General features: G+C 37.6%; 1 protein-coding gene and 1 long non-coding RNA gene across 3 annotated transcripts in view; one reads left to right on the top strand and one right to left on the bottom strand.

Moving 5' to 3' along the window:
* Positions 1–22747, bottom strand: part of LOC129525055 (uncharacterized) — a 45553-nt gene extending 22806 nt beyond the window's left edge. The window contains exon 1 of the long non-coding RNA XR_010135206.1: positions 22663–22747. This is a non-coding gene — a long non-coding RNA (uncharacterized lncRNA). The remainder of the gene's footprint in view (positions 1–22662) is intronic.
* Positions 13081–27400, top strand: part of RTKN2 (rhotekin 2) — a 75599-nt gene continuing 61279 nt past the window's right edge. Inside the window, exons 1-2 of one of the 2 annotated variants that reach the window (XM_019035648.4) lie at positions 13084–13389; positions 19090–19286. In XM_019035648.4, coding sequence (XP_018891193.2) covers positions 13330–13389; positions 19090–19286 — 257 coding nt within the window. In that variant the 5' untranslated portion in view covers positions 13084–13329. Of the gene's footprint in view, positions 13390–19089; positions 19287–27400 lie in introns of both variants that reach the window. The other variant, XM_055353259.2, reaches the window with a different exon arrangement.

The following is a 27400-nucleotide window of genomic DNA, read 5'->3' on the forward strand; positions in this document are numbered from 1 at the left end:
CAGATTAGTTAGATACAGAGTTTCGACACACAGGTTCTCCAACGCCCCACCAGAGCAGCTAGATACAGAGTGTCGATATGTGCATTCGCAAACCTTGAGCTAAACACAGGGTGCTGATCGGTGTGTTTACAAACCTTGAGCTAGATACAGAGTGCCGATTGGTGTATTTACAATCCCTGAGCTAGACATAAAGGTTCTCCACGTCCTCACCAGAGCAGCTAGATACAGAGTGTCAATTGGTGCACTCACAAACCTTGAGCTAAACACAGGGTGCTGATTGGTGTATTTACAATCCCTGAGCTAGATATAAAGACTCTCCACGTCCCCACCAGACTCAGGAGCCCAGCTGGTTTCACCTAGTGGATCCCGCACCAGGGCTGCAGGTGGAGCTGCCTGCCAGTCCCGCGCCGTGCGCTCGCATTCCTCAGCCCTTGGGTGGTCGATGGGACTGGGCGCCGTGGAGCAGGGGGTGGTGCTCGTTGGGGAGGCTCGGGCTGCACAGGAGCCCATGGAGTGGGTGGGAGGCTCAGGCATGGCAGGCTGCAGGTCCCGAGCCCTGCCCCGCGGGAAGGCAGCCAAGGCTCGGTGAGAAATCGAGTGCAGCGCCAGTGGGCTGGCACTGCTGGGAGACCCAGTACACCCTCCGCAGCCACTGGCCCGGGTGCTAAGTCCCTCATTGCCCGGGGCCAGCAGGGCTGGCCGGCTGCTCCGAGTGCGGGGCCCGCCAAGCCCACGCCCACCCGGAACTCCAGCTGGCCCGCAAGCGCCGCACGCACGCAGCCCCGGTTCCCGCTCGTGCGTCTCCCTCCACACCTCCCTGCAAGCTGAGGGAGTGGGCTCCAGCCTTGGCCAGCCCAGAAAGGGGCTCCCACAGTGCAGTGGCGGGGGCTGAAGGGCTCCTCAAATGCCACCAAAGTGGGAGCCCAGGCAGGGGAGGTGCTGAGAGCAAGCGAGGGCTCTGAGGACTGCCAGCACGCTGTCACCTCTCACTAGCACTTTGGGAGGCTGAGGCGGGTGGATTGCCTGAGGTCAGGAGTTCGAGACCAGCCTGGCCAACAAGGTGAAACCCTGTCTCCACTAAAAATAAAAAAAATTAGCTGGGCGCAGTGGCGGGCACCTGTAATCCCAGCTACTCCGGAGGATGAGGTAGGAGAATCACCTGAATCTGGGAGGCGGAGGTTGCAGTGAGCCGAGATCTGGCCATTGCACTCCAGCCTGGGCAAAAAAAAAGTGAAACTCCATCTCAAAAAATAAAATATGAAAAAAAGAAAGAAAAAGAGATTATTTAACACCTATAATCAGTAAAATTTGTACAGCTCAAAATGAAACCCGAATATTTTAGGCCTCCCAATGCAAAACTAGAAAGGACAGAGATAAGTAATTCATTCCAGGTGTCTAATATGAGAAGGAACTCAGAGTTTCGTGTATAATTATTCATTACACATCATCATCTTTACTGTGATAGCACCAGTAAATGTAGCACTTCATAGCATCACTGTGGGGGACTGCCCTACCTGCCTGGACATTCATAACAGCAAATGGCAAGCCAAAGACAACATTCCGTAAGGCGCAGAGTTCCTTCTCACTGACAGCTTCGGTGATCAGTGTATATTCTTCATCAATCGATGCAGAACTACTAATAGGCTCACACACTCTGGAAAGTCATCATAGAATGTTCTCCTGCCTTTAGGTTTTCAGAAAATAATAGGAAGGGCACGCTACAAGAGTCTATGATTTGTTCTTTCTTCTTCTGTTTTTTTTCGAGACGGAGTCTCACTCTGTCGCCCAGGCTGGAGTGCAGTAGCGCGATCTCGGCTCACTGCAAGCTCCGCCTCCCGGGTTCACACCATTCTCCTGCCTCAGCCTCCCGAGTAGCTGGGACTACAGGCGCCTGCCACCACGCCCGGCTAATTTTATTTTTAGTAGAGGCGGGGTTTCACCATGTTTGTTAGCCAGGATGGTCTCGATCTCCTTGCCTCGTAATCCTCCCGCCTCGGCCTCCCAAAGTGCTGGGATTACAGGCATGAGCCCCCGCGCCCGGCCTATGATTTGTTCTTTCTAATGTGGTGATTTCACTGGAAGGCGAGGATCAACCCCTAGGTGCTCAGAATTTGGGGGTGAGAGAAAGACAGATGGAGTTTGAAAACATAGCAGTTTAGTAGATTTAACTCTGGAATGTGTAGTAAGCAAGCCAACTCAATCAAGCTTCACTTTGATATCACACAAAAGAAAAATACAGTACTTTCTAAGTCCAAAATAAACTCTTTTTCTTCTAAAAATACTTTTGGTTTTGGCTTTATTAGTCATAACTTTAAACTTACAATAGGTTTTCAAAAACATTAATGACTCTTTAAAGAAATTTATGGTTATAAAATAGGGTGTGCATAGTCATTGAAATATTTTAGATGGAAATATCTCTACTTCATGCCGAACTTATCAAGTCTTTCATTCCACCGTTATCTGATTTAAATCTTTAGTTTTCATAACTTCTCTAATGTTTTCTTTTTGGGGATTGGCATTACACAGATGGAATAAACCAATTCAATGTTAATGACACTGCTGGCAGATATTTGTACATGCCCTACATTTTTCAAATACTTTCATATACACTGGATACCCAGGACAAGCCTATGAAGCAGACAGAGGAAGGATTATTAGTTGTATATTACAGATTAAGAAACTCAGCTTTACAGATGTCAAGTGACTTGCCAAATGGCTATCGGATGGCAGGACTGAGACTATAATTTAAGTCCTCTGTCTTCCAGTTTGGTGCTTGTATCAAACCGGAACAAGCTAAGTTAACACTGTAGCATCAAACAATTCCCAGATTCAGAGGCTCAAAATAATGCTAAAAATAACAAAGATTATTTAATGCTCAAAATAACAAAGATATGTTTATTGCTGTTAATGTGTGTTCAGCACAAGACAGGTGGGCGCTCTCTTTAGTTATCTCACTCTGAACCATGCAATATTATACCATCTACAATCTGGAAAGTTGCCTGTCACTGGGACAGAGGGGGAAGAAATGAGAGCAAGTCAAACACTTGCTCTTACAGCTGCTTCACAGACCCTTCTGCTCATGGTTTAGCAAAGAAAGCAAGTCTCATGGTCAAGGCTGACCTCAAACAGGCAAACCTATGAGGAAGTAAACCAAACCAGAACTATGTTGTGTCACTGATTACAATAGTCTTCCTAGGCACTAAGTATTCAGTCCACTCTCTTTCCTGTTGGAAATATGCACTCCTGGAAGGAGAAAACCCAAAAGTCCCATGTGGTAAGGACATCAAGCTCAAAAAGAAGGATCTTTGGTAATACACTGTAGTCCTTACCTCAGGGAGCAATGTGCTTCATGTGAGGATGGGAGTCCTCTTGAACCGGAAACCTCTGAACAAAAAGGGCAAGTTATCTGCCCCACATACATCCAATACATACTGGGGATACATGTTCAAGATAACCTCCATATAACTCTTCCCATTTAGAAAGGAGAAGAAGGGGAGACACAGCAGTGCTGGTCTGTAGTAACTGAAATCTCAGCAAGTAGAAATTTTAACGATCCTCTATCCCAAAGGGAAAGAAAGGTTTCTTGATTAGACCTTGGAGAACACTCCCCAGTCCATTGTTCTTCATAGCACTTTGTTCTACCATTTGAAAAATTCTTCCTTTTCTATTTTCCTCAAAATGGAATATATTCAAAGTGACCATTAGGGAATCTGACCCTGTTGGGACACTGACCAGCTTTTTTAGGCAGCTACATCTGCAGGAGAAAAATATAACGTGGTGAGTTTCCCTTAAAACCAAATGAGTGCAATTTAAAGGGCAGTTCTTTATTCTTACATTTTATGTATAATTATGTACTTATTATATTTTGGTATTAAACTATCCTTTCTTGTGAATTTCTGTATTAGCAGTTTCTATGGACTTCTTTTCTTTGGGGGGCAGTGGGGGGGGGGCAGTGCAGAGTCTCGCACTGTCACCCAGGCTGGAGTGCAATGGTGTGATCTCAGCTCACTGCAACCTCCGCCTCCCGGGTTCATGCCATCCTCCTGCCTCAGCCTCCTGGGTAGCTGGGATTACAGGTGCACACCACCACACCTGGCTAATTTTTTGTATTTTTAGTAGAGACGGGGTTTCACTATGTTGGCCAGACTGGTCTTGAACTCCTGACCTCATGATCCGCCCGCCTCGGCCTCCAAAGTGCTGGGATTACAAGCGTGAGCCACCGCCCCCGGCCTTCTGTGGACTTCTATATTACAGGTACAGTGGACTTTATGAATAATGGTTCCTCTCATTGATGAATAATTTTTTGTAAAATAGATATATTTCACATAAATATAACTTTTATAGCATTGCTGGGATCTCAGGAAAAAATAAACACCTTTAAGGAACTAGAAATAGAGTAACAACAAAAACAACCAATCAAAAAACTTGAGTGAAAACCACAGTTGGAAGTTACTAGTGCACAAATGCATGTGCACACACACAAATGGTTTTTGCTCTGCCAATGGCAAGTGGAAGGACCTGCATCTGAGATTCTTATATTATGCTTAGAAACCTGAGTTAACTGGTCTCAGGCATCTAGAGCCTATGATTCCCAGTAAAAGCATATGTAAATCCCCCCTGTAAGAAAGCTTGGATTAGGTAAAAATGAACACCCAGTCAATGATTACAAATCTCAAGGAAATCAATCACCATGAGTAAATGTCGGTGGAAATAACATCAAATTAATATCCTTAAGCACTACAAATATTATAATGATTAGAAACAGAATGTAGAACAATTGTGAAAAAGACCTAAAAAAATAGAAGAATCACAGAAATGAACAGGTAACAAAAGATTATTCAAAATGACCAGGGAGATTTGTAAAAGTCATTACGACAGCACTGTTATAAATGAAAAAATTAATGGTTGAGATAAAAAACTCAGTGGGTGGATTTAAGAGAAAATTGGACACAGATAAAAGAAAAAAATGAGAAGATGGAAAAATACTCCGAATTCAGCACAAAGAGTCCAGAAAGTAGAGAATATAAAAGAAAAGTTAGGAGATAAAGGCAATAGATTAAGAAAGGCTTAAACCCAAAGCTGCAAGGTAAACGATGTGTACTTAGTGAGATAAAGATTAAAATCAGGAATAAAACAAGAATGCCACCTCCATTTAATATTGTATTGGCTGCCTTAGCCAATGTAGTAAGTCAAGTAAAAAGAAATATGAGAATCAGAAAAGAAACAAAAGTGTTATTATTCGCACTTGATTTCATACAGAATATACCTAAAAAACCTATAGATGATTTATTAGAAATAATGAGCAAATTTAGCAAGGCACTTGGATATAAGACCAACAGATAAAAATCAGTTTTATTTCTATACACCAGCCACAAACAGAAGATATGTTTTTTAAGTATTATTTACAATAGCAAGAAGAGATATAAGGAACCCAAGAATACATGGAACTAAAGATATGCATAGGCCTACGTGGAAAAAACTGCAAAACTTCATCAAAAGACCTCAAATGAAAATCTAAATTTGCAACATACATGATGTTCATGGATTGGAATACCCAATATCCTAAATAAACAATTTCTCTCTAAATTCAATGCAATTCATACAAAAACTCCAACACGCTTCTGTTTTGTTCCTTCAAACTTGAGGAGCTGAATCAAAATTTCATGTGAAAGAGCAAAAGCACAATAATAGCCAAGATACTCCTCAGGAGAAAAAGGTAGTAAATATCTACATTTCCAGAACTAAAGCAGGAAAAGAGGAATCTGTCCTTAGCCTAATTCATAATATTAATCCATCTAAAGAAAAAAAATTACCTAAGAAAGGAGCTGAGACTGGCTTGGAAACTAGAGGGGCATGTGAGAGAATATGAGGGATTGCAGACAGTGGAGGAAATGGTCAGAGGGGAAGTGGAGGAAGTAGGTCTGGCTCCATCTGCAGGTGGACCTTCTGCTGTATATCAATGCATCTGGGTATTGTTGTGGGTGCCAGCAGATAATTAAAGCAGCAGTTTTCAAACATTTTTATGCAAATACCCCTAAAATATTTTCTCTTCTATTCATATGTAATATTTTCATATATATGAGGTACATGTAAATATTTTCTATATGCATAGAATTTGTAATAATCAAGTCAGGGTATTTGAGGTCTCCATCACCTGAGCATTATCATTTCTATGTGTTGGTATCATTTCAAGTCCTCTTTTCTAGTTACTTTGAAATATACATAATATTATTACTAAGTACAGTCATCCTAGCCTGCTATCAAACATTAGAACTTATTTCTTCTGTTTAACTGTATCTTTGTACCCATTCACCAATCTCTTTTCATTCCCCCTTCCTACTGTTTTCTATCCTCACATCCTTCCCATCCTCTGATATCTCTCTCTCCCTCTTTCTGTCTCTATCTCTGTCTCATGTATATATTATATATATAAAACATATATATAATATATATAAAAATATATATAATATATATATAAAAATATATATAATATATATAATATATATAAAAATATATATAATATATATAAAAATATATATAATATATATAAATATATATAATATATATAAAAAATATATAATATATATAAATATATATAATATATATAAAAAAATATATAATATATATAAATATATATAATATATATAAAAAAATATATAATATATAAATATATATAATGTATATAAAAATATATATAATATATAAAAATATATAATATATATAAATATATATAATATATAAATATATATAATATATATATAATATATATAAATATATATAATATATATATAAATATGTATACATAATATATATATAAAATATATATTATATATATATAATATATATAATATATATAATATATATAAATATATATAATATATAAAAATATATAATATATATAAATATATATATAATATATATAAATATAGATATAATATATATAAATATATATATAATATATATAAAAATATATATAAATATATATATAATATATATAAAAATATATATAAATATATATAATATATAATATATATATAATATATATATAAAAATATATATATATAATATATATATAATATATATATAAAAATATATATATAAATATATATATAATATATATAATATATATATAATATATATATAAAAATATATATATAAATATATATATTATATATATATAAATACTTTTTTGACACAACGTCTCACTCTGTGGCCCAGGCTGAAGTGCAGTCGTATGATCATGGTTCACTGCAGCCTCAACCTCCCAGGTTCAAGCAATCCTCCTACCTCAGCCTGCTGAGTAGCTGGGACCACAGGTGTGTGCCATCACAACCAACTAATTTCTTTACTTTTTTTTTTTTTTCTAGAGACGGAGTCTTGTTTTGTTGTCAGAACTGGTCTGGAACTCCTGGGCTCAAGTGATTCTCCTGTCTCAGCCTCCCAAAGCACTGGGATTACAGGAATGAGCCATCGCGCCTGTCTATCATTCTACTCTCTATATCTCCATGAGATAGTTTCTTAGCTCCAGCATATGAGAACAGGCAGTATTTGTCTTTCTGTGACTGGCTTATTTCACTTAACAGAACGACTTCCTGTTCCATCCATGTTGCTTCTACAAATGACATGATTTCATTATTTTAAAATAATTTTAAAAATCTTTTTACCCCTTACATATTTTTAAGGTGGCATTTGTCATGTTTTACCATACATTTAAATAGTTACAAAGGATGTAATTGTGGGTATATTGAAAATAATTAAAATTTCAAATTTCAAAAATTCTATTTATTAAATGTATCCAGTGGAATCTAAAATGTTAACAGTTGATATCCATCCAGCATCATCCATGTATCCATGTAAAAAATATATAAACAATTTTATGCTGGAAATTGTACATTATTTCTTTTCCTACTTGAACTTGTATTTTTATTCCACTTCCCCCACAGAATTTTATGCTAAAATAAAATATTTTTATGCAAGAGAAGTCTTTACTGCTCATCTTATAGTGTTTCTCCGCAACAAACATATGTATATAAATTGAAATTTTATACATCTTCACATATCATGTGGTGGATGAACCCTTTTTCCTCCAATTAGTTATGTATTCATAGGTAACTATTACTTAATGTAGAATCAATACCAATATATATATACATATATTTGAGATAGGGTCTTACTCTGTCACCCAGGCTGGAGTGCAGTGGCGTGATCTTGGCTCACTGCAACCTCCACCTCCCGGGTTCAAGCAATTCTCATGCCTCAGCCTCCCGAGTAGCTGGGATTACAGGCACCTGCCACCGCACCCAGCTAATTTTTGTATTTTTAGTGGAGATGGGATTTCACCATGGTGGCCAGGCTGGCCTTGAACTCCTGACCTCAGGTGATCCATCCCCTCAGCCTCCCAAAGTGCAGGATTACAGGCCTGAGCCACTACTCCCGGCCCAATACCAATAATTTTAACGGTCCCTTTGACCTCCAGATGGTTTTTATATTCCAGGACAATGCAATGGGTGGAAGTGATGGCTTTCTTTTGTCAAATGGGAAAAGGTGATTGTGAAGGGGGGACCAAGGGGAGGCCTAGACAGCAGGTAAGTTGTTAGGCCAATCAATTTCAGTATGAGGGAACCTAAGTTGAAAATCTTAACAATGCGTTCCTTTAAACAGTCAGACCTTTACATATACTCAGGCCTTGCAAAGTCTTTGTGTCCCCCAATTTAAGAACCACCGATTCAAGTTATACAACTAATTCCTGTGACTGATTTGCTTGGTGAGTAAAGAGCATTCTGATTATAATGTCACTTGAACTTCCTCAGGATTGTATGTAATATGTAGGTCACACTGGCAGTAATAACTTAAATTGCACTTAATTTTGTTCCCGTCTGCTGACAAGAGCTCTCATCCCTTGCAAATTCTGCCAGACTCCTACCCCTTACTTCTCCCAAGCAGTGGTTCTTACGTGTGCACAAATAAATCTACATAGCCAATTCTTCAGCATCTTTTTTCTGGTTATAGGTACCAATGCATTACAGCTGTGTTTTCCATGCTTTCACATAATAAAAATACAAAGGTAATGGATCAAATGCCAAGTCAAATTCTGTAAGCCAAAATATGTTTTATTAGTTTTAAAACATGTATTATTATATTATAATAATAGGTATTATTAGTTTTATTAAAAACCCACACGTTATCACTATTGTTTAACATTTACAAGGACTTTTTTACATATTAAAAATTTCTTATTATGAAAGGTTTGATGCATACTAAATATATGTTATATATGTAAGTTACCAGGTAAACATTACAATTAATACTGGTGAACCCATCAGCCAACTTAAGAACTAAAACATGACAAGTAAGTAGCTCTATATCTGCAGGCTCTGTGACTATCCTGTTCTCCTGCCTTCCTTCCAAAGCTGGCCATTAGCCTGAATTTTGTTTTTAGCATTCCTTTCCTGTTAAGAATAAACTTTTATCACACACCTGTTTCCTTAAACAATGTGTTGTTTAGAGTCTCTTGTTATTCAAGTTTACAAAGATTATATATTCTGCGTACTCTTCTGCAACTAGTTTTCTTCATTCAGTATTTCTAAGATTTAGTTATGTGTATGTTACTAAACATAATTATGGCTTATTTTTTAAAAGATACGTGACATTCTACTGGGTAAATCACCACAATTTATTAATCCATGCTCCTGAAATGAGCATTTGGATTTTAAAAATACTTTTGCTATGATAAGCAATGTTGCCTATACAAATTTGCAAGAATTTCCCACAGGATACATACCGAGGAGCAGAATTGCTAGGTAAACACATTTTCAACTTTACAAGACAGTTCTAAATTTGTTTTTTCCAAAGTGATTGGACATATTTCTATCTCCTCCACCAGCATATAATATCTCTTGGACTTGCATCTTTGCCAACCCCTAGTATTATCAGATTTCTTAATATTTCTCAATCTAGTGACTGTAAAATATCTCTTTGGGATCTTAATCTGCAGTTTACAGACTAATAATAAGGTTAAGCAACCTTTCCTATTTTATTTGTCACTTGGATTTACTCTCCTATAATATGCCTACCATACCTTTTGACCATTTTCCAGTTGAATTTTTATTGATTTATAGGAGTTCTTTATATATAGCATATTATTTAGCAGTGGTAGGTGATATATCTTGAATATATCCAATTCACATAAATTTTTCTCATTCAGTTCTCATAGTTCTATAGGTACTTTACAGTTGCCTTTCGGTACTCATGTTTTCTTCCTACAGTAGTAACAACTCCTGTTTTTGTGGGACAGTTTACAAAGCACTCTCAAAAATCTTATCTGAGTCTCCCAACAACTTTAAAAAACAAGATGGGTATTATTATATTTGTTTTATAGATAAGAAAACTGAGTGGCTTGCCCAAGGTAATCAGGCTAATAAATCTTCAGACTCCACATTCCATAGCCTCCTTCTGATTATGTGATGCTTCAGCTATTCATAGACATTCATTTAAGAAAATGCTGCACTTCTGCTTAGCACCTTGACCTCAGTTCCTTCTTTCTCTCTGTTTCTTCCATATATAATTCAAAATATAGCTTTAATTTATTCAGTTCAACCTAGACAGATTATCTACAAGATGAACAGATGAGTAAAAGAAAGCACCAAGAGAATTTTTAAGATGACTTTTTTTTTATAAGAGAGGCTAGGAGGATATTCAAAATCACAAGTTATCTGTTCTGTGTCAAACCACATTTTTCAAAATAATGGATCTGTTGTGTAACAGAGAGCTGATTTTAAGTTCAGTGTTTTCTTTTCCTTTAGCCTCTTAGTTTAAAACAAGAATACAGAAAATAAGAGAAGAAAAATATACTTTGGCATCTATTGGTATTATCTAGATTGGCTTCTGTCGTTTTTAATTTATTATAATACTATCTGTTATATTAGGGATAACTAATATATGTATTTTTTAATTAGTATTAAATATTGACCTTATAGTGAGAAGTAATATTGGTAGGACAGTAATTCCATCACTCATCCTCTAGCTGAAGCTACTACATCTGGGCAGTTCAGTGGATGTCGACCTTCTGTAAGAGCCCAGGGATGATGGGTTAAGAGATGCCCAAATGTTCTGTCTCAGAGATTTGAGATGGTAAAACGTAGTACTTCTCACTTTCTGGGAACTGTAAAATAAATAGATAGATCGATAGATAAATCCTCAAGCTAATGAAGCCACTGCATATGAACTCTTTAAATTTTGTAGTTTCCATGGATGATTATATTTTATGTGCATTACATACACCAGAGAAAACTGTGTCTGATGAAATTAGCAGTAACAAGTAAGGACTTGAGGATAAATAAGGAAACATAAGTCCTACTCCAAGGTATTTTAATCATCATATAATAATTAAGTACTTAAGCACTTCCTGGGGACCTCTCCTGGTGTATAATAAAAACAGGACCACATCATAACTTCTTCTCCAAAGAGAAAGGTCTTTTGTAACAACTGTATTCTACAGATAATTACTAAATATGGTCTTGCCTAATCTCTTCTAGTATCATAAATAAATGTATCTCCAGTTAAATATCTGGTTTTAACTCATCAAATACTCCTCTATCAGTGTCCAATTCTAAACTGGTTGACTCACCTCTGTTTTTATGAAGTGCTGGCTTCTACATGTATTTTGATCTGCATCTGAGAGCTGTATGTGTTGTAAGTACTATGTGTCTGATGATGGGCTCGCGGTGTGTTTTTCTTTTGAGTCAGGTACTACAGCTAGGCTCATGCAGCCTCATACTGAGTAGGGGATAATTACACCACAAAGTGGTAGCATAAGAGAGAGATGTGCATTGGAGGAAGGGGCATATAATGATCCTGAAATTCAGACCTGTGTTTGTAGAAAATGAGGTGAGCTCCGTGTTGATGATTTTGAACACATATTTTATTGTTGTAAGGATATGGGTCATTCATAATGCAAGGGGACCATCATTCCCAACTGGGAAGCTTCTAGTATCACCTAGTCCAAAGGTTCTTAAAGAGGCATTTTACCTATTTGAGGAAGGGTATCCATTATATTTTTAAAGTACATTCTCAAACCAACTGCTTTTAAAAGGGTCTCGCAGTTAAAATGACCATATAATATCCACTACGGGATAAGTGCAAGATTGGTGCAACATTGGGACAACAGACCCAGACAGGGTCTGTCCCAGGCAAATAAAAAAACATGGGCACCTATTTATGGAGGAAAAATGCCCAAGGGTTTCTAGGCGATGAGGGCTGGAGGGTTGATTTGGTAGACTCTTCAAGAAGAAAAAAATGAAGCCCAAAGAGGCTTCCTGTTGCCTTTTCAAGGGGGAAATAAAGATAAACTAGGGACAATGAATTTTAAGGACTTTTCAAGGGTGTGATATCTTTGCTGCTTTCATTTTGATTTTTAAAAATCCCATGTTTCCCTTTATAATTAACAAAATCCATGAATTAAAATGGGTCTTTGTGCTAATCTTTAGGGCAGCAAGAAATGAGGCTCTTGAGAAATAGTACCCCATTTTGCTATCACCTTGGATGTTGGAGAGGGAAAGAGAGGGCGAGAGAGCTGAAAGAAATCCTTCGCAAGAAAACAAAGTAAGTGGACAGAGTAGTTGGCGGGGAACATCTGGGATTATAAACACTGGGGGCAAAGACAAGATCTTGTGAAATGCCTGACATAGTATCTCACGAACCTGATGAATAAAACCATGATATCTGGGTGACCCTGGTGACAACGCTGGGCAAGGTGAGAGGAGACAGCGAGCGCTGTGTTTGAGAGCAATGTTATTGGTTCTCTAGAAAGGAGACCGTGGGCTCTTAGTGACACTGTGGGTTCCTGAGTTATCTGGGAGTACAGGCACTGCAGCCTCGAGTCTGTCCAGCTACGATCACTTTGGAAGGCCTTCGGTGGGATGCGGGCAGAAAGCTCCCAGTGCAAAGGGCGTGCCACGAAAACCACCAGCCAGAAACCTGAGCTGGGACAGGTGTGCTCCGCCGCCGAAGCTTTCCCCGCGGCCCCTCCCACTCCCGTCCCAGGCCCGCCCACATCCCTCTCCGGGCCTTAAGTCCGGCACCGCCGCCCTCTCCCCCGCCCCGCCGCGCTAGAGCCTGGGGTCTCGGCAACTTCCGGCGGCGGGAGCTGCAGAGCGCGAGGCGCGCCCACTGCGCGTGCGCTTTGGCCCGGCTCCTCCTGCGCCCCCGGCCCCTGCGACTGGGACTTGGTACGGCCGGACGGTTGGCGTCCTCTGCGGCTCCTGCCAGGGGCGGGCTTTTCAAATCTTCCCTTTGAAGGAGTGGCGACGGCCCGGACAGTTCGCGTTGGAGATGGAGGGGCCGAGCCTGAGGGGTCCTGCGCTCGGCCTTGCGGGGCTTCCCACCCAGCAGGTGAGTTGCGGGAGGGACCCTGCCGCGGAAGGTGAGGGAGCCGGGGTTCTGTTCCTCGCGCATTTGCTTTGTGGAGGAGTCGGGAAAGCCTCTCCCCCGCTCCTCTATTTCAGCGGTGGCCAGAAACAAAGGGAGGGATTAGGAGACTGCGCTCTTGGGGCTCTAAAGGGCCTGGACATCGGAACCCCCGAATTTCTCAGGCAGCTGAGGTCCGGATTGGGAAGGCGGTGCCGGGGTCCAGGCGCGCGTTTGCGGGCGCACCTGTCCGTTGCCCTCCCCAGGCTTTGGACGCCTGTCTTTTTGCAGGTGTAGGTGATGCCGGGGAAATGGGAGCCCCTCGATTCCCAAGAAACCCAGCGAGGCCAGTGGACAGTTGGCTTATTACGGATTTAATGGGAAGCACAGTAATGGAGCGATGTCTACACACAACACAGAACTGGTTGGGGGGAGGGGGGTCGGAGCGGAGTAGAGGCAAACAGCAACCTCTACACTTTAGAAAAAGTTGAAGGTTTGATAGTGGGTTCTTTCTCAAATCATTTGAAAGGAAAGAGGGAGTACACGTGACATTGGATATAAGTTTGTTGTTTGCTTTTGAGCCATGTAAAATGCGTTAGAAACCTTTTTATTTTACTTTTTACTAGACCAACATTATTTCTTGGCAACATCAGTTATTAAAATGTTACCACTTTTCACTCTTAACCATAACTTTAGGGTCTTAAAAGAAAACTCTGATGTCTTTAAGCTGGACCTTCACTTCTATTTTAATCTCTACCTTCTTTTACCTACTTCAGAAATAGGTTAAGCCATATGAAATTGCCAGTTTTGTAGGTCAAAATTGGTAGAATATTTGCAATTTCATTCATATGGAGGCACCTGATATCTTTGTTTAAAAATCTGGGATTTCCTTAGCAGACACAAAATTATTAGTTTTCAATAATACTGTGAAAAGTAAAGCAAGACATTAAGATTCATTATGCAAAAGAAGTCCAGTGTCTTTATCAGTAATATTTATGCTGTTTTATGCCAGCATTTTCAAAAATTTCAAAGATTTTGATGTACTTTTTTTCAGTCCTGTCCTGTTATGTACTTTGGCTGTCCTGATTGCTAACAAAATCTTGATTTATAGTGAATTGGCATTCTATTGATGTTCTTGCACGTATCATTTATTGAGCTGCAGGCTGCAAGAATAGGAATGGTACAGAAGCGACAAGAGGATAAAATCATGAAGTTTAGTTGCATGGAATGAATATAAATGTTTAAATATACATAAAGGCTGGGTTATTTACATGTGGGAAGATACAATACTTAATTTCTTAGGCAAGACAAAATCAAAATGATTGAAATGTGGAATTACTTCCTCAGTTTGGATTTGAAGAAAAAACACAAAATAGTAGTAGGTTGCAACCTAACAGGAATACTGAGAGTCAGTCAGATAATTTTATACTTGACTAACACTGAATTTTTATTTGGTATTTCCTTTGATACATGAACAAAGCTGCCATGTAATCGAGATAAGGCCAAAGATTTTGAGGTGGTCACACACTAGTCAAACACCTCTACTGAAACCCTGGAGTCCTCTGCGACTCCTCACAGCATAGAGTATTGGCTTTGGAGTCAGATTCAGGTCAAACCAAACTCTTCTTGTTGTGCAACCTTGAATAAGTTATCTCTGTTTTCTAAGTTTCAGTTTCCACAGTTATAGCTTGGGTATTCCGCCTATCCCAGACAGCTGTTGGAATTGGAGAACCTCTCTAAAGTACTTATCACAGCACCTAGCACTCAGGATGTGCTTCAGAGATGACTATTGTTGTTATTATCCTTTGTCCTATTCATCTGAGTGGTTAGGGCAGTCCCCTACTTTTCTTACAAATGTTTAAGCTTTTGGCATCTTAATAAAAATAAAATTCAAAAAGTAATACTATCTCATTGCAGAAAAGTCAACATATACAGAAACATGAATTTAAGAATTCGGTCTCCAGTTCCATTCCCCAGAATGGCCGCTGTTAACAATTTCCAGACTTTTTTCTGTACATAAACAATTCTTAAAATCCACACAATTTCTTTTAGAAAAATGAGAACGTACTGTATTTACTCTTTTCTTCTTCACCTTGGTCTCTTTGTTAACATGGCTTAACTATATCCATTAGGTGAATCATAGTTTCTGTCTTGATTACTGCAGTTGTCTTACCAGGAGTTCAACTTCAGGTTTTTTTAGTCAGTTTTTAATACCGACAATAAAGCCATTTTCTTTGCACTTCCTTCATGCTAGGCTAGCTCTTAAAACCTAGTAGGTTTCTGTTTCCTACTTAACCTAAATTTCTATTTTTAAGGTATGCTCCTATTTCATTCATAGCCTTGTCCATATATTTTTATCAGCCTGACTTTAACTACTTATAGCGTCAGGACAGTGACACAGGCTTCTGTTTGACTTGATTAGAGGCAAGCCCTTACTCAGAAAATTGGAAAAGAAATAAGAGTATGATGGCCTTACCTCATTCTCTGCTGTTCCTGGAGACTGGCATTCAAACAATCCTAAAAGGAATGGTTACAGAGAGACCAGCTTTTGTCTTTGGTCCTAATCAGCCTTGACTCTACCTGGCCAAGCCATTATGGCTGAGGGAGCGACACTGATGATTTTCCATTCCCTACTCATCTTCTTTGAGGTTAATAAACATCACTATTGAATGCCCAATCGGTACCCTTATTACATGATCATTATTCTTGCTGGGGATAGCACTAGACATCAACCCTTACCCCTGATGCATTGTATACCCTTAGTAACTAAAGACAACTCTAAAGAGTTTTGGTTCCATAAACCCTTCCTTGCTAGAGCTAGCATTGCTTAACCAGAGAGGCTTGTTCTGCATGTAAAGTGTAGATGTGTACTAAAAGAAGTTGCATGGGAAATACAAAACTGGCTAAAACAGTAGCCTTAAAAAAAAAAAAACCAACAGCTCAGAATACATTGAAAACCATATGTACACTTAACAATTCATCCTGCTTATGTTAGCCTTCTGGGATCCACTTAACTGACAATTGCCTGAGACCTGCCTCAGCGAGGGAGGTAAGATTATAGTTTACTGTGTATGTTAATTTGGCTGGATTATGGGTCAGTAAACTATTTCTATAAAGGGGCAAACAGTAAGTATTTTCAGCTTTGCAGGCCACTCAGTCTCTGTTGTTGCTCAACTCTGCCCTTGTAGCTTAAAGGAGCCATAGACAATATGAATGAGTGTGTCTGTGCTCCAGTGTAACTTTATTTACAAAACCAGGTCCCAGCCAGGCCATAGTTTTCTGACCCTTGCTCTAAAGGAAAAAATCTTAATAGTAATATCTGTTAGATACACCTAATTTCCTTAATAAATAGTACTTTAATCTTACATCATCTTCAAACTTTTTACACGTACATTTTTTTTTAAATCCTGACTTTACATTTTCTTTCTCTACTATTTCCCAAGCTTCTATAGTTTTATGGAGTCTTCATTATAAGTGATGGTGAGAAGATACTCTTCACTTATGTGATAGAAACCCAAACTGATTCCTTAATGTGACTGTAGCCACCTGCTGGTTCTTTAAGGTTGTTGCAAGTTTCAGGATTGCTGTGGAATTTCAAATAGTCCAGCTGTGCTTCTCTACCCTAGCTGACCATTGAATCACCAGAGGAACTGTAAAAAAAAAAATGCTCAAGCCCCACCTCCAGAGAGCCTGATTGGTTTGGGGTAGGTCACAGGTTTAGGTACTTCTATAAGGCCTTTCCTCTGTGCCTCAGATGATTCTAATATGCAGCCAGCTTTGAGAACCACTGTGCTAGTTCAACTGCCTGTTTCATTGCATCATTTAAAACCAAAATAGAATTTAGTGGCACTAGATGGTATTTGTTTATATTTGAGTTGTGGGGTAAAGCTATTCATCCCAGCTTTAGGTTGCTCCCTATGTGCACTCCCCCCCCAATATAGTCAGTCTGCCAGAGTTTATTTCTATAGACATATGGGTCACATAGATAATTCTTATAATTAATTGCTAATTACACTGAAGAAGAATTTACTTTGGGGCTGGTAAGTCATAAAAAGATGAAATGGAGTTGTTGAAATTCAGTCATGTGTAATGAAGGAAAACCAGCAAATGACTACATTTATATAGTACACCAGTTTTGAGTTACAACACTATATGAGAAGGTTTTTATGTGGTGATTACATGATGTAATTACAGAAGGTAATTAAGCAGATCTGTTTTCTGTGTGTAAATAGTACAGTTGATTGATTTGGATAGTCAAGTTAAATCATCTACTGTAGTTTGTCTTTTGGGGTAGTCTTCAAAAAATGTTAGCTCTCCTAACTTTCATCTTTTCTTTTTGAAAAAGTTGTATAGACCTTTTGGTATTAGATTTCATTTACATTTTTAAATTTACATTTTGATCCAATCAGAAGGTAAATTATAGTCTTTATTTTTTTTGCCATAGAAACTAGGGTGGTCACTTTATGTTTTAGAAATAGACATACCAGAAACATTACATGTTTGTGATATAATAAAGAGTACCTTTGATTTATAATTTTTATAAAGTCATTGTGAATTAAATCAGAACTGTACATTCAGTTTGTAGAATTTTAATGTTGCGTGTGAAACTTGTATGTAGAATCAGGCCATTAAAAGATAATTATATGGAATAAAAGACTTTCAGCAATAAAATACTTAGTAGTTTCATGGTGAACCCTAAAACTAAAATAAATGGTATGTCCAGAATTGTATTCTAAAGCTCTGTTCCGGATAGCTAAGGCTTCTGACATTTTCAGTGTACAGCGCTTTCACTCTCTTGCTTCTGAGATTGTATTTACACTGCCTACTGTTACAAATAGCCTGTTTCCTCCCTGCTACTAAACCTTGGCTCCTTTACTCAGTATCTGCTTTTTCAGAATGTTTTTCTTGGTTAATTCACTGTCATCAACCACACTGCCATCTCTTAATACAATGTATATAATATATATGTGTGATATATTGTTCACATTAGTTATTGTATGTTTTCTAAGGCTGCTATAACAAATGACCAAGACTGAGTGGCTGAAAACAAGAGAAATTTATTCTCAAACTTATGGAGGCCAGACGTCTGAAATCAAGGAATTGGCAGGGTCATGCTCCTCTGCAGGCCCTAGGAAAGAATTCTTTTCTTGCCTTTTCCAGCTTCCGATTATTGCCATCAATCCTTGGTATTTTTTTGGCTTATAGACGTATTAGTCTCTGTCTTCACATGTCATTCTCTCTGTATGTGACTGTGTCTTCATGGGACCTTTCTTTAAGGACGCTAGTCATTAGATTTAGGACCCACTCTAATCCAGTATGTTCTCATTTTACCTAATTACATCTGCAAAACCCTGTATCCAAATAAGGCTACATTCTGAGGTTCTGGATGGACATAAATTTTGGAGGGATGCTATTAAACTTCACATAGTTATAAGAACACATAATGTTTCTCACCTTTGTTTATGTTCGTTTATTCCGTTTCTTTAGATTGTAAAGACTTCCTAATGAAGCAAGAAGTTAAGAATTGCAAAGAGCATTTTAAAATAGCTATTTTTACACTACATATATTAAAACTTTGTTGTTTTCTCAATATGGTATACAATTATGATATCTATTTTCGATCTATTATGGGTTAAGATGTAATTTTGGATTTTTGCTATATTTTAAAGATGCATTTTTTTTTAGGACTGCAACATTCAAGAAAAAATAGACTTAGAAATTCGAATGCGAGAAGGAATATGGAAACTCCTTTCTCTGAGCACTCAGAAAGATCAAGTTTTACATGCAGTTAAGAATCTCATGGTGTGCAATGCTCGACTAATGGCCTATACATCGGAGCTACAGAAATTAGAAGAACAGATTGCAAATCAGACTGGAAGATGGTTAGTAACATAGTTTACCTGTGGCTTTTAATGTACTTAAATATATAAATTTAAAACACAGTATAATTTAAGCTTAAGTACCAATGTCAAATCACCAAACTGTTTTAAAAAACAAATACACTGAAGTAGCAGCTGACATCATAAACAGTTTGCCGACACAGCTCAGAGTGAACTTAGGCAGCAGCTTTTATTGGGCTGTTGTGTTCAATATGTAATTATAAAATGAAAATTATTCAGAAGCAATGACTGAGGGAGCATTTTAAGAAGAAAGTACCAATATTGATAGAAATGTAGAGTAAGAAAATTAATTGCTTAGAAATATGCTAATATAAAGGTACTAGCTGTGAGACATGGAAACTCAAGTATAGAAATTGAGATGAGTGAGCAGCAAAATTATAAAGAGATAAAACCTTATGAATGGAAACGAACTTAAAAATCTGCTAGCCCATCTCTTGATATGGTGAACATAAGTCCCAGAGAGGCAAAAAACCTCAAGGACATTCATGCAACAAGTGATGGAAGCTAATGAAATTTAAGATTTGCTAAGTATTAATAACTTCTGCTCATGTGTTCTGTCATCTCATGCTGTTCTTTTAGATTAGATCTATGATTTGTATATGAAATTTATATCCTATCTTTTTACAATGCCAAATCTTACTTGAACCTAAGAATTGGTTCAATTTAGAGGCTGGATTTTGGTGTATTTTAAATAAAAACAGTCTTACATTCCCCTTTGTTGATTCACAGCTCTGACACAAGGGAAGACTTTCTTGTTAGACAATAGAGACTGTTGGGCTGAGCACAGCATCATTAAATTCTTGAAAAGTAAGTTAAAAACACCAGTCAGAGTCTGAGATTTCTGTAAAAATAAAATTTTGATGAGGATGTAATGTAATAGAGACCTGGATACAAAGTAGCCAACCTTATTAGCTGTAATGCCATGGGATAGCTTTTATTTATTTATTTATTTATTTTTTAAAGACAGAGTCTCGCTCTGTCGCCCAGGCTGGAGTGCAGTGGTGCAATCTCAGCTCACTGCAACCTCTGCCTCCCGGGTTCAAGCAATTCTCCTGCCTCAGCCTCCCGAGTAACTGGGACTATAGGTGTGTGCCACCACACCCAGCTGATTTTTTTTTGTATTTGTATTTTTAGTAGAGATGGGGTTTCACCATGTTAGCCAGGATGGTTTCAATCTCCTGACATCGTGATTTGGCCACCTCGGCCTCCCAGAGTGCTGGGATTACAGGCATGAGCCACTGTGCCCTGCCGGGATAGCTATTTTAATCTCCTTGTGCCTCAGTTCCTTCCTTACAGTGGGCATGATAATATTTACATTTTGAAAATTGAGATTTTATATATACAAAAACCTAATGTAATGCCTTTTACATACTTAGTACTCAACAAATGTCAGTTTTCATTCTTATATGCCCCCAGCATTATACAATGAAATTGTTCCATTAGCATAATGTAGGAAAATGTTTTTCAGTTAGACATACATTGGTTTAAGTCAGTGCTTCTCAAAGTTGGTAACTTGTAGCACTGAGAGTACATGATGCAAAGTCATAGAATAAATATGGCATGTCTTCTTAGAGCATGAATTTTTAAGATTAAGCATGAGAAGTTTAGAATAGTGGAGTATTTGGAGGTTCTGCTTTCTTATTCCTGGAGATAGGGGATATATGTTCCCTCTCAGCCTTTTTATTAGGATATTTTGTCAAAAGGGGCAGTTTCAATGGAAAAGTTTGAGAAGCCCTGATTTTAGAAAGTATGGGTCTAAACATTATATTATGTCATCTATCACAATATCTGGAATATTATTTTTGGGACCATATCTGCCTCCATATTTAATGCTCTTTAAATATTTATAATGAGTTATGAATTGACTGTTTCTTAAATTTGGCAGTGTGGCTTTTCTGAAGTTGCTGATTTATAAAAACTATTAAATAAGCCTAATGCCTGTTCCATTTATATAGCAGTGATGGGGAAAAATTAGGATCCCTAACTGGAAATGTGTATGATTTTCAGTTTCTTTACTAATTATCTGTGATAGATGAGAATATCTTTGTCACTATACACACACACACACATATATTTGTTCATCATTCATGTAAAAACAGTGTTTTCCTTAATTATTGCTGGAGTTAAAAAAAATCTTGTATAGTCTATATGTATTCTTTGTTTATAGCTTCATTTTGTATGTGAAGATATAACCTGAGGTGACTGATCAGATGTAACTAGAAATTATAATTGCTTTGTTATTACACAAAAATGACTTGAAGATTAATGATTTAGTTCCTTGAAGAAAGTTATGTAAATTATGCAGATATACTGAATATCTACCACTTGCAGAACACTTATTAAGCACTGTGCTAGGGTGTCTATGTTAAAAGAACAGAATTTGTCAAAATATGACAATATTGTATATTCAGCAAATATTTTGCCTTTAGAGACTTAGCAGTCTGTACCTTAGTTTGGTTAGTCCTTAAGGTGGAAAAATGCTCAGTTTTATATTGCTGCCAGAGTTAAAACAAATAGCATTTTAATGAGAACACTAGTCTACCTTCTCTAAATTTTATGATAAGATGTCAAAAAATAAGTATAGCCACTAAATCTAGACTTTTTCAAAGAAGAATCCAATAAGTGTGAAATGGTGGAATTGAGGAATATCTAATAGAACAGTTGGGTTTGGATCTTCTAGATTGTGAAGGATGGATAGAGTCCAGGTAGGTGAGCAGGAGGAAGGTAGCATTCCAAGAAAAATTACAAAATAGGCCGGGCGAAGTGGTTCACACCTGTAATCTCAACAATTTGGGAGGCCAAGGTGGTCAGATTGCTTGAGCTCAGGAGTTCGAGATCAGCTTAGGCAACATGGCAAAAACCTGTCTCTACAAAAAAGACAAAAATTAGCCAGGCATGGTGGCATGTGCCTGTACTCCCAGCTACTCAAGAGACTGAGGCGGGAGGATTGCTCAAGCTTGGGATATCAAGGCTGAAGTGAGCTGTGATTGCACCACAGCACTCCAGCCAGCGCAAAAGAGTGAGATTCTGTCTCAAAAAGAAATAGCAAAAGAAAAATTTACTTTGAAAAATAAATATGAATTATTCAGGAGCAGGGAAAAGATCTGTTGTGTTGAGTCTGAAGATCAAGGCAAAGATGAAAAGGAAGGAGGAAGCAAGATTCAAGAAAGCCTGGAATGCTACAAAGTTCTTTGGTATTAATTAACGGCCTTTCCAGGTGCCAGGCATTGTGTAAGATGTTCACAAATATCACATTAAAAATGGAGAAAGATATTGTATTAGTTCATTTTCACACTGTTAATACAGACATACCCGAGACTGAGTAATTTATTAAGAAAAAGAGGTTTAATGCACTCACGGTTCACGTGACTGGGGAGGCCTCATAATCATGGCAGAAGGCGAAGGAGGAGCAAAGTCATGTCTTACATGGCAGCAGGCAAGAGATCATGTGCAGGGGAACTGCCCTTTATAAAACCATCAGATCTTGTGAGACTTACTCACTATCATGAGAACAGTGCAGGAAAAACCTGCCCCTATGATTCAGTTACCTCCTGATGGTCCCTCCCATGACACATGGGGATTATGGGAGCTGCAATTCAAGATGAGATTTGGGTGGGGAGACAGCCAAACCATATCGGATATAAACCTCTTTTAAAGGCTGTAACTCTTTAAGGATACACAGTGCCTTTGTGGCTAGGTCATGAATCCAGGTGACTTAAAAACCCATGTACCTCCATCTCCCACTCCGTCCAAAAAAGAACCTGTACTTTTTTTTAACTATTGCTCCAAGCTGCCATGGTGAGCTATTACAGGGCTTTATATATATATTTGCTTACCTGTGAAAATATCTTTTATGTTACATATACACATGTATATTTCTTCATCATTCATATAAAAACATTGTTTCTCTTAATTATTGAATTCTGGAATTAAAATCTTGAATATTCTACATCCTGTTATGTTCTATCATTTTATTTTAAGCAAGGAAGAAGTATGATAAAAACAAGTATTTGGGGAAGGTTATTTGGCAGCAGGGTATTAAAAAGATGAGAGTAAATAATTGAAATAACCAGTTTTTAGGGAAAATATTTAAGAATAGGCAGACATAGAAATGATCATATAAAGAAGTAACCTTTTATTAGAGAAATGAGGAAATCAAAACTGTGTGTGGATTTCTTTAGGGCTTTTCTAATAGATCTTCACTCAAAGTGCTCTCTGTACATAATCATTCTGCAAGAAGTTTTAAGTTATTTCTCACTCCAGTGAAATTATTTAAGAAGTCAAATAATCTTACTTCATTCTAAAGCCTTTTAAAACTCGGGTTCCAGGAAAGAATTAAGTCCTAATGTCCCAAGAAGTTCATTGTATGCATTGACTTAACTTCTGCATATAGAATAGTGCTACTTTTATACCACCCTTGGAAGAATTCAATAAATGGTTACTCTGTGCTTTAGATGAGGAACCACAGTTGAGAAATCACTAATATCATTTGTTGTTTTTTTAAAACCACACAATCCTGAGAATATTGGCAACTGGCTAAATGTTCTATTACCATACTGTTCCAATAATATAACAAAAACTTTTTTCTAAGTTGTGTTTGGGTATGAAATACCTAGTACATTGCCTGTTCTTTATGCTTGAACAAGCCAAAATACCCAGGCTTCTGTACAGTTCCCAATGGAGTCAGGATGTAAAAACCTTTCTGGATTGGGTAGGCAGTAGGTCGTTAGGATGAGGTGCATAGGTTGCTTACTGCCTCAATTTAGACGTGTCGTGGCTTGGTTATAGCAGTCTGTTAATTTGCTGGACTTTTGACTAGTAAACTATCATTGTACCTTTTTTTCTGCATGCTGTGGCTGGATATGGCTACTTAAAAGATGGTTTATTTCAGTCTACTTTCAAAAAATAGCTATTGGTTTCCATTTACTTAAATAGGCATTCCAGAATCCTTGTGGTCTGATCACAAACTCCTTGCACTCTTATCTTTCAATTTCTGCTTTACAAATTTATTGCAGCCAAATGCTTGATCGGTATCCCGAAAATAGTTCTTGGATTTTCACATCTCCAGTGCGTCTGCTTACACTGAAGTGCCATATCTTCCATTCTCACTTGATAAAACCCACTTGTTCTGGGACACCATACCTGCCTCAAAGTTTCCTTGATAATTCTATTCAGAAAATAATTATTCCTTTATGTCCATGGTAAGGACCCAAAAGATGACTATTTACCTCCTTTTACTTCTAGTACCATCCAAATCATGAATACCTCACTATAACATACTAAATTCTAATAGAGCTATTTATAAGCAACATATCTTTTCATAAATTATAAGCTTTTGGAAACAGGGACAATGTCTGATTCTTACTTCTTATCAGTGAAATAGAGTTGATATCACCATTAATTTCACAGGATTACTGTGAGGATTTGGTGCCTGGAGCTTAGAGGCAACTCATAGCTGAGGTAACTCTTGGTTCTCTCCTTCTTTCTACCTTATATCCCGCAGAACACCAACAGTGTTGTGTACTTATTTAAGAACAATTTAATGTATGCTTCATAAAGTTTTGCCTTGTATCCCCTTAATGTGTATGATGAGCAAATAGGGCTTAGAATTTAATAGGAGTTAATTATATACCAGTTACTTTTTTTTTGTCACCTTCTTTTATGTTCTTAGGTTCTTACTGTCATTTGTTGGTCTAAGTGTCTGTTCATCATGTTCCAGATTGTCATTTATTCCTAACTATGTTTGCTTTTTAATCAACTTTTTATTATGAAATTTACATACATAAAAATTACAAGAATAGTACAATCAACATCATGTATATTCTCCCCCTAGGTTGTCCAGTTAATTGCTTGCTATATATATTCACTTCATCTACTCTACCATTTTTTCTATACACACACACACACACACACACACACATACAAATACACATACTAGCATGTGTATACATGCACACATTTTTCTTTTTTGTTGTTGAACCATTTAAAAATAAGTTGCAGACAACATGGCACACACACCACAATAATTTGGCATGGATCTTTTAAAAATAACATTCTTCTACATAATCAAAATATTATATACAAAATATTAGTAATTCCATAATAATCTAATATCCAGTCCATATTCAGTTTTACCAAGTTGTCAGAAGAAAACTGTTTATCTTTTTTTCCCCCAAACCAGAATTCAGTCAAGATCTATGCAGTACATTTGGTTATATCTCCAGTTTCTTTTAATTACTCTGCCTATTTCTAAAAACCCCTTGTCATTTATACTTAGAAGAGCCTCAGCAAGGAATGATGGCTCACGCCTGTAATCCCAACACTTTGGGAGGCTGAGGTGGGAGGATGGCTGTAGCCCAGGAGTTCAAGACCAGCCTGGGCAACATAATAAGACCTCGTTTCTACAAAAAAATACAGGAAGATTTAGCCAGGTGTGATGGTGTGTGCCTGTGATCTCAGCTACACAAGAGGCTGAGGCAGGAGGATCACTTGCATCCAGAAGCTTGAGATTGCAGTGAGCGACAATCATGCCACTGCACTCCAGCCTGGGTGTCAGAGCAAGACCCTGTCTCAAAAAAAAAAAAAAAAGGAGTCTAGATTTTAAAAATATAGCCTTTAAAATATCCTGCATTCTGCATTTGCCTGGTTGTTTCCTTGAAGTATCATTGAACCTTTTCTTGTATTCTGTGTTTTTGCCATAGATGGACATTGAGTCTAAAGGCTTTATCAGACTCAAGTTAAACATTTTTTTCTAGGTGAGGCTGGGGACCATTATATCCTCCCAATTGATGCAATATGATATCTGGTCTTACCACCAGGTAATGCTGAGTTTAAACCCTTGCTTTAGATGGCAGTTGCCAGCTTTCTTCTTCATGATAAAATGGTTTTCCCTTCGCAGTTCAGAAGTAATCTGTGGGGTGTTGGAATTGGGTGACTATTCTGTTATCCAATGAGCTTTAACTTAATGGCTTTATCATCCATTTATGATTCTTCCCTAAATCAATTATATTTATAATGGGGTTTGTAACACTGTGATTATCTAATTCTAGTATTCCTTCTACACTTATTGGCTGATATTCTTCTGTAAAGAAGGACATTCCTCTCTTTAGTCTCTCCATTCCTGGATTTTTATTCAATGTTTTATTATCATTTATAGTCACTAAGAATCTCTTGCTTCCTGACACAAAAAGACGATCCATTCTTGCTTTATATTTTCCCTGCCCCATGCCTAGAGTCAGCCATTTCTCTGACACCTGGCTCCCTTTACTGGTGAATCGTATTTTGAATGCCAAACCTGGGCACTAGGTATGCTCACGGTTCCTGGGGTATCACTGCTTCTAGGCTTTTTCAGTGGACGTAGTGATGAAAGAGATGAAAAAGTCATGAGTTTATATCAATATTTATAGGTTTTTGATTACAGTACCAATATGATTACTGACAGTAAACCTACTTAGGCAAGTTCAAGATTTCCTTACAATTCTTTTTTAACATACAGAAATTATGAAAATTTTCCAACATACAGAAAAGTTGAAAGAATTATACAGTGAATACCCATATACCTACCACTAAGGTTCTACAATTAATATTTGTTTTATCCCTCTGTCCAGTCCATTTTATTTCATTTTTATTTTTTAATTTTTTTAGAGACAGGGTCTCACTGTGTCTCCCAGGCTAGAGTGCAGTGACACAATGATAGCTTGCTGTAGCCTCAAACTTCTGGGTTCAAGTGATCTTCCTGCCTCAGCCTCCCAAGTACCTAGGACTACAGGTTCATGCCAACACACCCAGCTAATTTATTTATTTTTTGTCTCTCAGCTTGCTTATTTTTTTATTTTGTAGAAACAGGGTCTTGCTATCTTGCCCAGGCTGATCTTGAACTCCTGGCCTCAAGCAATCCTCCCACCTCAGCCTCCCAAAACACTGGGATTACAGGCATGAGCCACCATGTTCAGCCTAATCTATTTTATTTCTTTATGACACAATTTAAAATAAGTTCTTTGCAGTTCTTTGTGTGTGTGTACGTATATATACACATATATGTACATCCCTGTGGATATAGGTGGAGAGTACTCAAAAATTACTTGAAATGATTGTAT

This window comes from Gorilla gorilla, chromosome 8, assembly GCF_029281585.2.
Source record: "Gorilla gorilla gorilla isolate KB3781 chromosome 8, NHGRI_mGorGor1-v2.1_pri, whole genome shotgun sequence".
In the NCBI taxonomy this organism is placed as follows: domain Eukaryota; kingdom Metazoa; phylum Chordata; class Mammalia; order Primates; family Hominidae; genus Gorilla; species Gorilla gorilla.